The 16,817-nt window shown below is 51.9% G+C and overlaps 1 protein-coding gene across 2 annotated transcripts in view; it reads right to left on the reverse strand.

Moving 5' to 3' along the window:
- Positions 1 to 562: 562 nt before the first annotated feature.
- TRIM46 (tripartite motif containing 46) overlaps positions 563 to 16,817 on the reverse strand; it is a 33,018-nt gene continuing 16,763 nt past the window's right edge. The window contains exons 5-6 of one of the 2 annotated variants that reach the window (XM_088444363.1): positions 2,306 to 2,603; positions 563 to 2,180 (exon numbers count right to left, since the gene is read on the reverse strand). In XM_088444363.1, coding sequence (XP_088300489.1) covers positions 1,805 to 2,180; positions 2,306 to 2,603 — 674 coding nt within the window. In that variant the 3' untranslated portion in view covers positions 563 to 1,804. Of the gene's footprint in view, positions 2,184 to 2,305; positions 2,604 to 16,817 lie in introns of both variants that reach the window. The other variant, XM_088444362.1, reaches the window with a different exon arrangement.

Here is a 16,817-nt window from a genome sequence, read left to right on the forward strand (position 1 = left end):
CGGGTAATACAGTACAGAGCACCCCGGGCACCAGGGAGAGGAATACGCGGGTAATGTATTACAGAGCACCCTGGGCACCAGGGAGAGGAATACGCGGGTAATACAGTACAGAGCACCCCGGGCACCAGGGAGAGGAATACGCGGGTAATACATTACAGAGCACCCCGGGCACCAGGGAGAGGAATACGCGGGTAATACAGTACAGAGCACCCCGGGCACCAGGGTGAGGAATACGCGGGTAATACAGTACAGAGCACCCCGGGCATCAGGGAGAGGAATACGCGGGTAATGCATTACAGAGCACCCTGGGCACCAGGGAGAGGAATACGCGGGTAATACAGTACAGAGCACCCCGGGCACCAGGGAGAGGAATACGTGGGTAATGCAGTACATTACAGCGCACACTGGGCACCAGTAGATTTACATGAAAGTCCTGAACATCGCCATATAATTTAGTGACCAGGGAGCATAGCCCCACCCATGACCCAGGCTCCCCATGCAGATCACCGCCACCCCCAGACTTTGCAAAGAATAAACAGACAAACATGAAACTTGTGTCACTTTATTAATATTATTATCATCTCAATTTCCTACACAAGCCGCCAATGTCTGCCATGTGTTCCTTCACTCCTGGCCCCTGCTCTGCCCCGTATTGTGGCGCAGTGGAAGATCCCAATCCATCCACGTCACTGCCCACTCCACCCCCTGAGTGCTCCCATAACGCGCCGGACGCATGCGCTTCCTGTATTTCTCCACCCATAAACACTGGTGATGAAGGGTTAATCCAGAGATGGACACCTCACTAAACAGGGATGGGGAACCTCAGGCCCGGGGGCTGTATAAGGCCCCCGGAATCCTTTGGTCTGCCCCTCTGAGCTGTTTTCTGCTAGCCTCATCTGGCTGCATGGGGCCTATAATGTCACCCTGCAGCCAGAATCTATGCAGCAGTACCGCCTGGAGTGCCCTTAGGACGGTCACACCGCTGCTATTACAGCTCCCCGGAGCTCCAGGCATTGCTGTAATCATCGGCGATTGTGGCCCCGCCCCTTGTGACGTCAGACGGAGGGGGCGTGGTCTGCACCAGGCCAGCAAAAATTTTTAAATATATATCAAAATGGCCCTCCGCACCTCTGCACTAATCCCTCCACATACAGGAACATGCACCCCACCGCCTGGGGCCACCATCTGAGCGCAGAATGTACATGCCTGTGTGCATGTGTGTGCGTGCGTGTGTGTACATGCGTGTATCGTGCATTCTCAGCTAGTGTGTGCAGTCATATACAGAAAGTGGTTTTCTTGCGTTTCGTGGGCCGAGCTTGGGCCACGTGTAGAAAAAGGAAGACTTTCCTCTCCCTAGAAAAGAGCATACAAAGTTGGGGTGACCGGTCGTTCTGTGCACTAGACTAGAGCTGGGGAAGGGGAGGTCACAGTGGGTCCAGCCCGGATGGAGGGAGACAAGTAAGGGTGCTTAGACGAAGACATCGGCCTGAGAGAGCCACAGAGATAAATGCCACCATCTATGGTGTCTCCTTGCTCCAGATCATTTTAGTATTCTCCATGTGCAGCAAACTGGAGAATGAACTACTTGTTCCTACTCGGCTCTAAGCCTTCACTGGTCTCAGACGAGAGCGCAGATCTCGTACCATCGAGGAGCATCCTGCAAGGGACCTCTGCTCTGGGGAAGATAGCTTGAGCGATGTTTGATGGACACCAGTTTATTCCCATGGTGATTGTACAGACAGGGCTGCAGTGTGCCCCCTGTAGGATGAGGGCACCAGAAGTTTCCTTACATGAACATGTGGGGTCACTCTGCTTTGGTAAAGCCCCCAATGTTCACCTTGCGCTCGTGTTTGATGGACACCAGTTCCTGCAGTTGAAGGGCACCTCCTCCGATAAAGCAGAAGGCAGGGCAGACTGGTCCGGAACAGTCCACGCTGCCTTCCCACAGACTGCGGTGGGAAACCGCGTCAAAGTAACACACTCGACCCTTCTCATACTCAAGACAGATGCCCAGCCGTGGGGGCAGGGGAACGGTGCAGCCAGAAGGGTCCCGGGAAGTTGGCATTGACCCGTGCGGCTGAAGAATCTTCCCCATGCCGATGGTCAGGAAGCAGAAGGCTGGAGATATATCCATGGTGGCATCTTCTGCTCCGGAATCATGGCCGCTGTCCGGATCGTACCTACTGGAGAGTGGAGAAGAGGTCATATAAGAGGGCACCTGGATTCTCAACAACCATGTCCTACGCTAGGTCATTATACCGCACACACATCGAATACCCACAATGAAGCGGGCTCTGGCTCTCACCTGGGGCTGACCACGTCCTGAGGCATCTGGAATAGCTCCTGCAGCTTACTCTCCTGTCCCACCCCCACTTTGACCACGTAGGAGCTGGGATCCACGGAACATTCCCAGTAGTAGCGACCCTGTGTGATGGCCACATCCCCCAGTACCAGCTCCATGGACATGTGGCAGCTAGTCATCAGGCGCTCAGCAGCAAACAGCATGGGCACGCCAGGGACGCTACGCACCGCCCTCCGGTCCTTACTGACCACCAGCCGGTCCCGGGGGAAACCGCAGCTGCTGTCCAGGAAAAAGTTCAACACTGCATAGAAGAAAGAAGGATGCGAGGATGAGAAAGCACTAAGAGGAGCCGACACAGGGGAGCCGACACAGGGGAGCCGACACAAGGGAGCATGCAGTCGCGGCTGCGTCTGTATGATAATGCCGCGACCAATGATCTTCCTACTGAGACGCCCACTGGCCGCAGCGCTAATCTGTATCGGTGCATCTGTAGAACGCAGCGCCCAGAGTCTGCACTACGGTGTCTTTAGACGCGGTCACTGTCACGCCTGCGACACGCCCACATCTGTCTAACCACACCCCCGTTACCTTCCAGAAATGCGCACAGAAATCCTCTGCGACTTCCAGTGATATCCTTCAGGACGCAAGCGCAGTGCGACACGGACACAATCGCTGTACTTCCAACTTTGTCCAGCTGCGTGAATATTGGAATTGCCTGCAGTTAGCGTGTAGTTAGCGTGTACCTCTGAGTCAGGCCCAAAATCTCAGTGTTTAAGAAGAAGTGCAGGGAATAGTGTGTGTATCATTCGCCGGGTGACTGTGCGCCCTGCGTGTCATTGTGAGGATCCTCCCGGCCTGTGTACGGAGTTATTGCCTCTGATAACACGATGAGCAGGGCTTATTATTGTGTTTACAGCCCCTTCCCTAGGTTTATGGCTCTTGCACAGTAGTTTTATTATTTCCCACACCCAGACTTGGAAAGAAATGGTCTTGGCCCCAGCGCATATTACGTATGTGTTATTACAGGCTGGGTAAGAGATCCCGGCAATCAGAATCCAGACACCTTGAAGGAAAGGAGGTAAGTCTAACCCTAATCCTTACCCTACCCCCCCAGTGCCTAACCCTAACCTCCCCCTGCCCGCAGCCTAACCTAACACTCCCTCCACGGTGCCTAACCCTGCCCCTGCCCGCACCCTAAACCTAACACTCCCACCACGGTGCCTAACCCTAACCTCCCCCTGCCCGCAGCCTAACCTAACACTCCCTCCACGGTGCCTAACCCTAACCTCCCCCTGCCCGCACCCTAAACCTAACCTCCCCCTCTAGTGCCTAACCCTGCCCCTGCCCACACCCTAAACCGAACACTCCCTCCACGGTGCCTAAACCTAACCTCCCCCCTAGTGCCTAACCCTCTCCCCTGCCCGCAGCCTAAACCTAACACTCCCTCCACGGTGCCTAACCCTCCCCCTGCCCGCACCCTAAACCTAATACTTCCTCCACGGTGCCTAGACCTAACCTCCCCCCTAGTGCCTAACCCTGCCCCTGCCCGCACCCTAAACCTAACCTCCCCCCTAGTGCCTAACCCTGCCCCTGCCCGCACCCTAAACTGAACACTCCCTCCACGGTGCCTAACTCTAACCTCCCCCCTAGTGCCTAATCCTCCCCTGTCCACAGCCTAAACCTAACACTCCCTCCACGGTGCCTAACCCTCCCCCTGCCCGCACCCTAAACCTAATACTCCCTCCACGGTGCCTAACCCTCCCCCTGCCCGCACCCTAAACCTAATACTTCTTCCACGGTGCATAAACCTAACCTCCCCCCTAGTGCCTAACCCTGCCCCCTGCCCGCACCCTAAACCTAATACTTCCTCCACGATGCATAAACCTAACCTCCCCCCTAGTGCCTAATCCTCCCCCTGTCCACACCCGAAACCTAATACTCCCTCCACGGTGCCTAACCCTCCCCCTGCCCGCACCCTAAACCTAATACTTCTTCCACGGTGCATAAACCTAACCTCCCCCCTAGTGCCTAACCTCCCCCTGCCCGCAGCCTAACCTAACACTCCCTCCACGGTGCCTAACCCTGCCCCTGCCCGCACCCTAAACCTAACACTCCCACCACGGTGCCTAACCCTAACCTCCCCCTGCCCGCAGCCTAACCTAACACTCCCTCCACGGTGCCTAACCCTAACCTCCCCCTGCCCGCACCCTAAACCTAACCTCCCCCCCTAGTGCCTAACCCTGCCCCTGCCCACACCCTAAACCGAACACTCCCTCCACGGTGCCTAAACCTAACCTCCCCCCTAGTGCCTAACCCTCTCCCCTGCCCGCAGCCTAAACCTAACACTCCCTCCACGGTGCCTAACCCTCCCCCTGCCCGCACCCTAAACCTAATACTTCCTCCACGGTGCCTAGACCTAACCTCCCCCCTAGTGCCTAACCCTGCCCCTGCCCGCACCCTAAACCTAACCTCCCCCCTAGTGCCTAACCCTGCCCCTGCCCGCACCCTAAACTGAACACTCCCTCCACGGTGCCTAACTCTAACCTCCCCCCTAGTGCCTAATCCTCCCCTGTCCACAGCCTAAACCTAACACTCCCTCCACGGTGCCTAACCCTCCCCCTGCCCGCACCCTAAACCTAATACTCCCTCCACGGTGCCTAACCCTCCCCCTGCCCGCACCCTAAACCTAATACTTCCTCCACGGTTCATAAACCTAACCTCCCCCCTAGTGCCTAACCCTGCCCCCTGCCCGCACCCTAAACCTAATACTTCCTCCACGATGCATAAACCTAACCTCCCCCCTAGTGCCTAATCCTCCCCCTGTCCACACCCGAAACCTAATACTCCCTCCACGGTGCCTAACCCTCCCCCTTCCCGCACCCTAAACCTAATACTTCTTCCACGGTGCATAAACCTAACCTCCCCCCTAGTGCCTAACCCTGCCCCTGCCCGCGCCCTAAACCTAACCTCCCCCCCTAGTGCCTAACCCTTCCCCTGCCCACACCCTAAACCGAACACTCCCTCCACGGTGCCTAAACCTAACCTCCCCCCTAGTGCCTAACCCTCCCCCTGCCCGCAGCCTAAACCTAACACTCCCTCCACGGTGCCTAACCCTCCCCCTGCCCGCACCCTAAACCTAAAACTTCCTCCACGTTGCATAAACCTAACCTCCCCCCTAGTGCCTAACCCTGCCCCCTGCCCGCACCCTAAACCTAATACTTCCTCCACGATGCATAAACCTAACCTCCCCCCTAGTGCCTAATCCTCCCCCTGTCCACACCCGAAACCTAATACTCCCTCCACGGTGCCTAACCCTCCCCCTGCCCGCACCCTAAACCTAATACTTCTTCCACGGTGCATAAACCTAACCTCCCCCCTAGTGCCTAACCCTGCCCCCTGCCCGCACCCTAAACCTAACCTGCCCCCTAGTGCCTAACCCTGCCCCTGCCCGCGCCCTAAACCTAACCTCCCCCCTAGTGCCTAACCCTGCCCCTGCCCGCACCCTAAACCGAACACTCCCTCCACGGTGCCTAAACCTAACCTCCCCCCTAGTGCCTAACCCTCCCCCTGTCCACACCCTATACCTAACACTCCCTCCATGGTGCCTAAACCTAATCTCCCCCTGCCCGCACCCTAACCTCCCCCTACCTGCACCCTAATCCTAACACTCCCTAAAGCCCAATACTTACCTTCGGGATTTCAACGCTGGTATTTCGACAGTCAGCACCCCGCAAAGACAGTCAGCACCCCGCAAAGACAGTCAGCACCCCGCAAAGACAGTCAGCACCCCGCAAAGGCAGGATGCTGACTACAAGCTGTTATTACATATAGGGGCTTCTTCTGAGGTGGGAGTACAGCAAAAACCAAGCAGTAACATTGCCCCTTGGTGAGACCACGCTGCGCTGTAGGGGGGCAGATATAGGGACAGACATCGGAAGCCGATGGTTAACAACCATCGATGTTTACGCCTCTATGGAAGTGCTATTTCCATCAAATAGTGGGAATTGGATGGTTGCAGCTTCCTGATGACTGGCTGTGGGGGAAGCACACACCGCTGCTCTGCATAGCATGTGTACAGCCTCTATTCTCAGTGTAAGGGGAGCCTGGGGGCAGCCCAAAGAGTGCTGGACACACCCCCACAGTTTCGTGAACGGGGGTGCCGCAAAGCTCCGCCCCCTTTCCCAGAAGAGGGAAGGCTAAAGTGCACATGTGCGAAGCTATTACAGTTTCTGTGCATGCGCCATGGTTATACCATGAAATGGTAGTGATGTAAAGGCTAGTTACCATTGCATCGCTGGATTCATGTACACACACTGGAATACAGGCACCGCGGTGTAGACCAGGAACCAGGGGCTCTCTGCACTCCTGGTGACCTGAACAGGGGCACCTTAGTAACCAGGGAAAGCTGTATAGAGGGCAATCACTAACAATTCCACAGCTGGTAAGACGGCGACAGGAAAGCTACGGGATGCCGCTGCCCTCTCAGTCACCGGACAATTGCCCGCTGGTATTTACACCAGGTTATAAAACATACAGTACGCTAACATGTTTTCATTGGTGGAAACGCTTTTATAACATACTGTAATACTAGTGCTCGCTGACCCACGCTTTGTACGACCCCGGCTTTGTACGACCCCGGCTTAGACTGCAGTGACGCATCTGGTGTATGTTCAGCACCAGCAGTTTCCATGTGGCCTCAGAGGCAGCGCAATGGGCACCCTGAAGACAAATACCACACCTGAGTTTCCAAACTGATCATTAACCCTTTGTGTACTGATACACGTACCCCACAAAACATCATTTCATAGGAATATTTTAAATATATAACCAAGTGCAGATTAACCATTTATTGGTCTTTAGATTGTATGTTCTGTCACCGCACACACCCGATACAGCACACACCTGTCATTGGTCACTGCACACACCTGTCACTACACTCACCTGACACCTGTAACCGCACATACCCATCATTTGTCACCGCACACACCTGTCACTACACTCACCTGACACCACACACACCTGTCACTACACTCACCTGACACCTGTAACCGCACATACCCATCATTTGTCACCGCACACACCTGTCACTACACTCACCTGGCACTACATTCACCTGACATCACACACACCTGACACCACACACACCTGACATCACACACACCTGACATCACACACACACCTGTCACTGCACTCACCTGACACCACACACACACCTGTCACTACACTCACCTGACATCACACACACCTGGCACTACATTCACCTGACATCACACACACCTGGCACTACATTCACCTACATCACACACACCTGTCACTGCACTCACCTGACACCACACACACATGACATCACACACGCACCTGTCACTACACTCACCTGGCACTACATTCACCTGACATCACACACACCTGTCACTGCACTCACCTGACATCACACACACCTGACACCACACACACCTGACATCACACACACACCTGTCACTACACTCACCTGACATCACACACACCTGTCACTGCACTCACCTGACATCACACACACACCTGTCACTGCACTCACCTGACATCACACACACACCTGTCACTACACTCACCTGGCACTACATTCACCTGTCACTGCACTCACCTGACACCACACACACCTGACACCACACACACACCTGACACTGCACTCACCTGACACCACACACACACCTGACACCGCAAACACCTGTCATTTGTCACCACACAAACCTGTCACTACACTCACCTGACACCGCACACACCTGACACCACACACAAACCTATCACTACACTCACCTGACATCACACACCTGTCACTACACACACCTGTAATTTGTCACCGTAAAAACCTGTCATTTGTCACAGCACACATATGTAACTACACTCACCTGACACCGCACACACCTGTAACCGCATACACCAGTCATTTGTCACTGCACACACCTGTCACTACACTCACCTGACACCGCACACACCTGTCACTACGCTCACCTGACACCCGTAACCGCACACACCCGTCATTTGTCACCACTCACACCTGTCATTTGTCACCACTCACACCTGTCATTTGTCACCGCACACACCTGTCACTACACTCACCTGACACCTGTAACCGCACACACCCGTCATTTGTCACCACTCACACCTGTCACTACACTCACCTGACACCTGTAACCACACACACCCGTCATTTGTCACCACTCACACCTGTCATTTGTCACCGCACACACCTGTCACTACACTCACCTGACACCTGTAACCGCACACACCCGTCATTTGTCACAACTCACACCTGTCATTTGTCACCTCACACCCCTGTCACTAAACTCACCTGACACCGCACACACCTGTCACTACACTCACCTGACACCGCACACACCTGTCACTACACTCACCTGACACCGCACACACATGTCATTTGTCACCTCACACCCCTGTCACTACACTCATCTTACACCACACACACATACCTATCACTACACTCACCTGACACCACACACACCTATCACTACACTCATCTGACACCTGTAACTGCACACACCCGTCATTTGTCAATGCAAACACCTGTAACTACACTCACCTGACACTACACTCACCTGACACTGCACACACCTGTCACTACACTCACCTGACACCTGTAACCGTACACACCCGTCATTTGTCACTGCAAACACCTGTCATTTGTCACCTCACACCCCTGTCACTACACTCACCTGACACCGCACACACCTGTCACTACACTCACCTAACACCGCACACACCTGTCACTACACTCACCTGACACCTGTAACCGCATACACCAGTCATTTGTCACTGCACACACCTGTCACTACACTCACCTGACACCGCACACACCTGTCACTACACTCACCTGACACACGTAACCGCGCACACCCGTCATTTGTCACCACTCACACTTATCATTTGTCACCACTCACACCTGTCATTTGTCACCGCACACACCTGTCACTACACTAACCTGACACCTGTAACCGCACACACCCGTCATTTGTCACCACTCACACCTGTCATTTGTCACCGCACACACCTGTCACTACACTCACCTGACACCTGTAACCGCACACACCCATCATTTGTCACCACTCACACCTGTCATTTGTCACCGCACACACCTATCACTACACTCACCTGACACCTGTAACCGCACACACCCATAATTTGTCACCACTCACACCTGTCATTTGTCACCGCACACACCTGTCACCTGTAACCGCACACCCGTCATTTGTCACCACTCACACCTGTCATTTGTCACCACTCACACCTGTCATTTGTCACCACTCACACCTGTCATTTGTCACCGCACACACCTGTCACCTGTAACCGCACACCCGTCATTTGTCACCACTCACACCTGTCATTTGTCACCACTCACACCTGTCATTTGTCACCGCACACACCTGTCACTACACTCACCTGACACCACACACACACCTGTCACTACACTCACCTGACACCTGTAACCGCACACACCCGTCATTTGTCACTGCAAACACCTGTAACTACACTCACCTGACACCGCACACATCTGTCACTACACTCAACTGACACCGCACACACCTGTCACTACACTCACCTGACACCTGTAACCGTACACACCCGTCATTTGTCACTGCAAACACCTGTCATTTGTCACCTCACACCCCTGTCACTAAACTCACCTGACACCACACACACCTGTCACTACACTCACCTGACACCGCACACACCTGTCACTACACTCACCTGACACCGCACACACGTCATTTGTCACCTCACACCCCTGTCACTACACTCATCTTACACCACACACACATACCTATCACTACACTCACCTGACACCACACACACCTATCACTACACTCACCTGACACCTGTAACCGCACACACCCGTCATTTGTCAATGCAAACACCTGTAACTACACTCACCTGACACTACACTCACCTGACACTGCACACACCTGTAACCGTACACACCCGTCATTTGTCACTGCAAACACCTGTCATTTGTCACCTCACACCCCTGTCACTACACTCACCTGACACCGCACACACCTGTCACTACACTCACCTGGCACCTGTAACCGCACACACCCGTCATTTGTCACTGCAAACACCTGTAACTACACTCACCTGACACCGCACGCATCTGTCACTACACTCACCTGACACCGCACACACCTGTCACTACACTCACCTGACACCTGTAACCGTACACACCCGTCATTTGTCACTGCAAACACCTGTCATTTGTCACCTCACACCCCTGTCACTAAGCTCACCTGACACTACACTCACCTGACACCGCACACACCTGACACCGCACATACCTGTCATTTGTCACCTCACACCCCTGTCACTACACTCATCTTACACCACACACACCTATCACTACACTCACCTGACACCGCACACACCTATCACTACACTCAACTGACACCGCACACACCTGTCACTACACTCACCTGACACCTGTAACCACACACACCTGTCATTTGTCACCACTGACACCTGTCATTTGTCACCGCACACACTTGTCACTACACTCACCTGACACCTGTAACTGCACACACCCGACACCTGTAACTGCACACACCCGTCATTTGTCACCACTTACACCTGTCATTTGTCACCGCACACACCTGTCACTACACTCACCTGACACCGCAAACACACCTATCACTACACTCACCTAACACCTGTAACCACACACACCCATCAATTGTGACCACTCACACATGTCATTTGTCACCGCACACACCTGTCACTACACTCACCTGACACCACAAACGACCTGACACTACACTCACCTGACACCTGTAACCACACACACCCATCATATGTCACCACTCCCAACTGTCATTTGTCACCGCACACACCTGTCACTACACTCACCTGACACAAATGACCTGACACTACACTCAACTGACAACTGTAACCACACACGCCCGTCATTTGTCACCACTCACACCTGCCATTTGTCACCGCACACACCTGTCACTACACTCACCTGACACCGCACACACCTGCCACCTGTAACCGCACACACCCGTCATTTGTCACCGCAAACACCTGTCATTTGTCATCGCACACACCTGTAACTACACTCACCTAACACCGCACACACCTGTCACTACACTCACCTGACACCTGTAACCGCACACACCAGTCATTTGTCACTGCACACACCGGTCACTACACTCACCTAACACCGCACACACCGGTCACTACACTCACCTAACACCGCACACACCTGTCACTACACTCACCTGACACCTGTAACCGCACACACCAGTCATTTGTCACTACACACACCTGTCACTACACTCACCTGTCACCGCACTCACCGGTCACCAGACACAGCACACACCTGTCACTACACTCACCTGAAACCCGTAACCGCACACACCTGACACCTGTAACCACACACACCCGCCATTTGTCACCGCACACACATGTCATTTGTCACCACTCACACCTGTCACTACACTCACCTGACACTTGAAACCGCACACACCCGTCATTTGTCAAAACTCACACCTATCATTTGTCACCGAACTCACCTGTCACTACACTCACCTGTCATTACAGTCATATGTCACAACACTCATCTAACACCTGTCATTATCCTTTCCTGTCATCGTACTCACCTGTCATTACAGTCATCTGTCACACCACTCATCTACCACCTGTCACCGCACTCACCTGTCATTACAGTCATCTGTCACACCACTCATCTAACACCTGTCATTATCCTCTCCTGTCACCACCCTCACCTGTCATTACAGTCATCTGTCACAACACTCATCTAACACCTGTCATCATCCTCTCCTGTCACTGCACTCACCTGTCATTACAGTCATCTGTCACAACACTCATCTAACACCTGTCATCATCCTCTCCTTTCACCGTACTCAGCTGTCATTACAGGGATCTGTCACAACACTCATCTAACACCTGTCATCATCCTCTCCTGTCACCGCACTCACCTGTCAATACAATCATCTGTCACAACACTCATCGAACACCTGTCATCATCCTCTCCTGTCACCGTACTCACCTGTCTTTACAGTCATCTGTCACACCACTCATCTACCACATGTCACCATCATCTCCTGTCACCGCACTCACCTGTCATTACAGTCATCTGTCACAACACTCATCTAAAACCTGTCACCATCCTCTCCTGTCATTACAGTCATCTGTCACAAGACTCATCTAACACCTGACATCATCCTCTCCTGTCACCGCAATCACCTGTCATTACAGTCATCTGTCACAAGACTCATCTAAAACCTGTCACCGCACTCACCTGTCATTACAGTAATCTGTCACAAGACTCATCTAACACCTGTCATTATCCTCTCCAGTCACCGCACTCACCTGTCAATAGTCATCTGCCACAACACTCATCAAACACCTGTCATCATCCTCTCCTGTCATTACAGTCATCTGTCATTATCCTCTCCTGTCACCACCCTCACCTGTCATTACAGTCATCTGTCACAACACTCATCTAACACCTGTCATCATCCTCTCCTGTCACTGCACTCACCTGTCATTACATTCATCTGTCACAACACTCATCTAACACCTGTCATCATCCTCTCCTGTCACCGCACTCACCTGTCATTACAGTCATCTGTCACAACACTCATCTAACACCTGTCATCATCCTCTCCTGTCACCGCACTCACCTGTCATTACAGTCATCTGTCACACCACTCATCTAATACCTGACATCATCCTCTCCTTTCACCGCACTCACTTGTCATTACAGTGATCTGTCACAGCACTCATCTAACACCTGTCATCATCCTCTCCTGTCACCGCACTCACCTGTCATTACATTCATCTGTCACAACACTCATCTAACACCTGTCATCATCCTCTCCTGTCACCGCACTCACCTGTCATTACAGTCATCTGTCACAACACTCATCTAACACCTGTCATCATCCTCTCCTGTCACCGCACTCACCTGTCATTACAGTCATCTGTCACACCACTCATCTAACACCTGACATCATCCTCTCCTTTCACCGCACTCACCTGTCATTACAGTGATCTGTCACAGCACTCATCTAACACCTGTCATCATCCTCTCCTGTCACCGCACTCACCTGTCATTACAATCATCTGTCACAACACTCATCTACCACCTGTCACCATCCTCTCCTGTCACCGCACTCACCTGTCATTACAGTCATCTGTCACAAGACTCATCTAAAACCTGTCACCGCACTCACCTGTCATTACAGTCATCTGTCACAAGACTCATCTAACACCTGACATCATCCTCTCCTGTCACCGCAATCACCTGTCATTACAGTCATCTGTCACAAGACTCATCTAAAACCTGTCACAGCACTCACCTGTCATTACAGTCATCTGTCACAAGACTCATCTAACACCTGACATCATCCTCTCCTGTCACCGCACTCACCTGTCATTACAGTCATCTGTCACAAGACTCATCTAACACCTGTCATCATCCTCTCCTGTCACCGCACTCACCTGTCATTACAGTCATCTGTCACAAGACTCAAACACCTGTCACCGCACTCACCTGTCATTACAGTCATCTGTCACAACACTCATCTAACACCTGTCATTATCCTCTCCGGTCACCGCACTCACCTGTCAATAGTCATCTGTCACAACACTCATCAAACACCTGTCATCATCCTCTCCTGTCATTACAGTCATCTGTCACACCACTCATCTAACACCTGTCATTATCCACTCCTGTCACCGCACTCACCTGTCATTACATTCATCTGTCACAACACTCATCTAACACCTGTCATCATCCTCTCCTGTCACCGCACTCGCCTGTCATTACAGTCATCTGTCACCTGTCATCATCCTCTCCTGTTCAGCACTCACCTGTCATTACAGTCATCTGTCACACCACTCATCTAACACCTGTCATCATCCTCTCCTGTCACCGCACTCACCTGTCATTACAGTCATCTCTCACACCACTCATCTACCACCTGTCACCATCCTCTCCTGTCATTACAATCATCTGTCATTACAGTCATCTGTCACAACACTCATCTACCACCTGTCACCATTATCTCCTGTCAGCGCACTCACCTGTCATTACAGTCATCTGTCACAAGACTCATCTAAAACCTGTCACCGCACTCACCTGTCATTACAGTCATCTCTCACACCACTCATCTAACACCTATCATTCTCTCCTGTCACCGCACTCACCTGTCATTACAGTCATCTGTCAGACCACTCATCTAACACCTGTCATCATCCTCTCCTGTCACCACACTCACCTGTCATTACCGTCATCTGTCACAACACTCATCTACCACCTGTCATTACAGTCATCTGTCAGACCACTCATCTAACACCTGTCATCATCCTCTCCTGTCACCACACTCACCTGTCATTACCGTCATCTGTCACAACACTCATCTACCACCTGTCATTACAGTCATCTGTCACACCACTCATCTAACACCTGTCATCATCCTCTCCTGTCACCACACTCACCTGTCATTACAGTCATCTGTCACAACACTCATCTAACACCTGTCACCGCACTCACCTGTCATTACAGTCATCTGTCACAACACTCATCTAACACCTGTCACCGCACTCACCTGTCATTACAGTCATCTGTCACAACACTCATCTAACACCTGTCATCATCCTCTCCTATCACTGCACTCACCTGTCATTACAGTTATCTGTCACAACACTCATCTAACACCTGTCATCATCCTCTCCTGTCACCACCCTCACCTGTCATGACAGTCATCTGTCACAAGACTCATCTAACCTGTCACCGCACTCACCTGTCATTACAGTCATCTGTTACAACACTCATCTAACACCTGTCACCGCACTCACCTGTCATTACAGTCATCTGTCACAACACTCATCTAACACTTGTCATCATCCTCTCCTGTCACCACACTCACCTGTCATTACAGTCATCTGTCACAAGACTCATCTAACACCTGTCACCGCACTCACCTGTCATTACCGTCATCTGTCACAACACTCATCTACCACCTGTCACCACACTCACCTGTCATTACAGTCATCTGTCACAACACTCATCTAACACCTGTCATCATCCTCTCCTGTCACCACACTCAACTGTCATTACAGTCATCTGTCACACTACTCATCTAACACCTGTCATCATACTCACCTGTCATTACAGTCATCTGTCACACCACTCATCTAACACCTGTCATCATCCTCTCCTGTCACCACACTCACCTGTCATTACAGTCATCTGTCACACCACTCATCTAACACCTGTCATCATCCTCTCCTGTCATCGCACTCACCTGTCATTACAGTCATCTGTCACACCACTCATCTAACACCTGTCATCATACTCTCCTGTCACCACACTCACCTGTCACAACACTCATCTAACACTTGTCATCATCCTCTCCTGTCACCACACTCACCTGTCATTACAGTCATCTGTCACAAGACTCATCTAACACCTGTCACCGCACTCACCTGTCATTACAGTCATCTGTCACACCACTCATCTAACACATGTCATCATCCTCTCCTGTCACCACACTCAACTGTCATTACAGTCATCTGTCACACTACTCATCTAACACCTGTCATCATACTCACCTGTCATTACAGTCATCTGTCACACCACTCATCTAACACCTGTCATCATCCTCTCCTGTCACCACACTCACCTGTCATTACAGTCATCTGTCACACCACTCATCTAACACCTGTCATCATCCTCTCCTGTCACCGCACTCACCTGTCATTACAGTCATCTGTTACAACACTCATCTAACACCTGTCCCCGCACTCACCTGTCATTACAGTCATCTGTCACAACACTCATCTAACACTTGTCATCATCCTCTCCTGTCACCACACTCACCTGTCATTACAGTCATCTGTCACAAGACTCATCTAACACCTGTCACCGCACTCACCTGTCATTACCGTCATCTGTCACAACACTCATCTACCACCTGTCACCGCACTCACCTGTCATTACAGTCATCTGTCACAACACTCATCTACCACCTGTCACCATCCTCTCCTGTCACCGCACTCACCTGTCATTACAGTCATCTGTCACAAGACTCATCTAAAACCTGTCACCGCACTCACCTGTCATTACAGTCATCTGTCACAACACTCATCTAACACCTGACATCATCCTCTCCTGTCACCGCAATCACCTGTCATTACAGTCATCTGTCACAAGACTCATCTAAAACCTGTCACCGCACTCACCTGTCATTACAGTCATCTGTCACAAGACTCATCTAACACAAGACATCATCCTCTCCTGTCACCGCACTCACCTGTCATTACAGTCATCTGTCACAAGACTCATCTAACACCTGTCATCATCCTCTCCTGTCTCCGCACTCACCTGTCATTACAGTAATCTGTCACAACACTCATCTAACACCTGTCATCATCCTCTCCTGTCACCGCACTCACCTGTCATTACCGTCATCTGTCACACCACTCATCTAACACCTGA

The sequence above is a fragment of the Taudactylus pleione genome, unplaced genomic scaffold (genome assembly GCF_031769625.1).
Source record: "Taudactylus pleione unplaced genomic scaffold, aTauple2 ptg000357l, whole genome shotgun sequence".
NCBI classification, from domain to species: domain Eukaryota; kingdom Metazoa; phylum Chordata; class Amphibia; order Anura; family Myobatrachidae; genus Taudactylus; species Taudactylus pleione.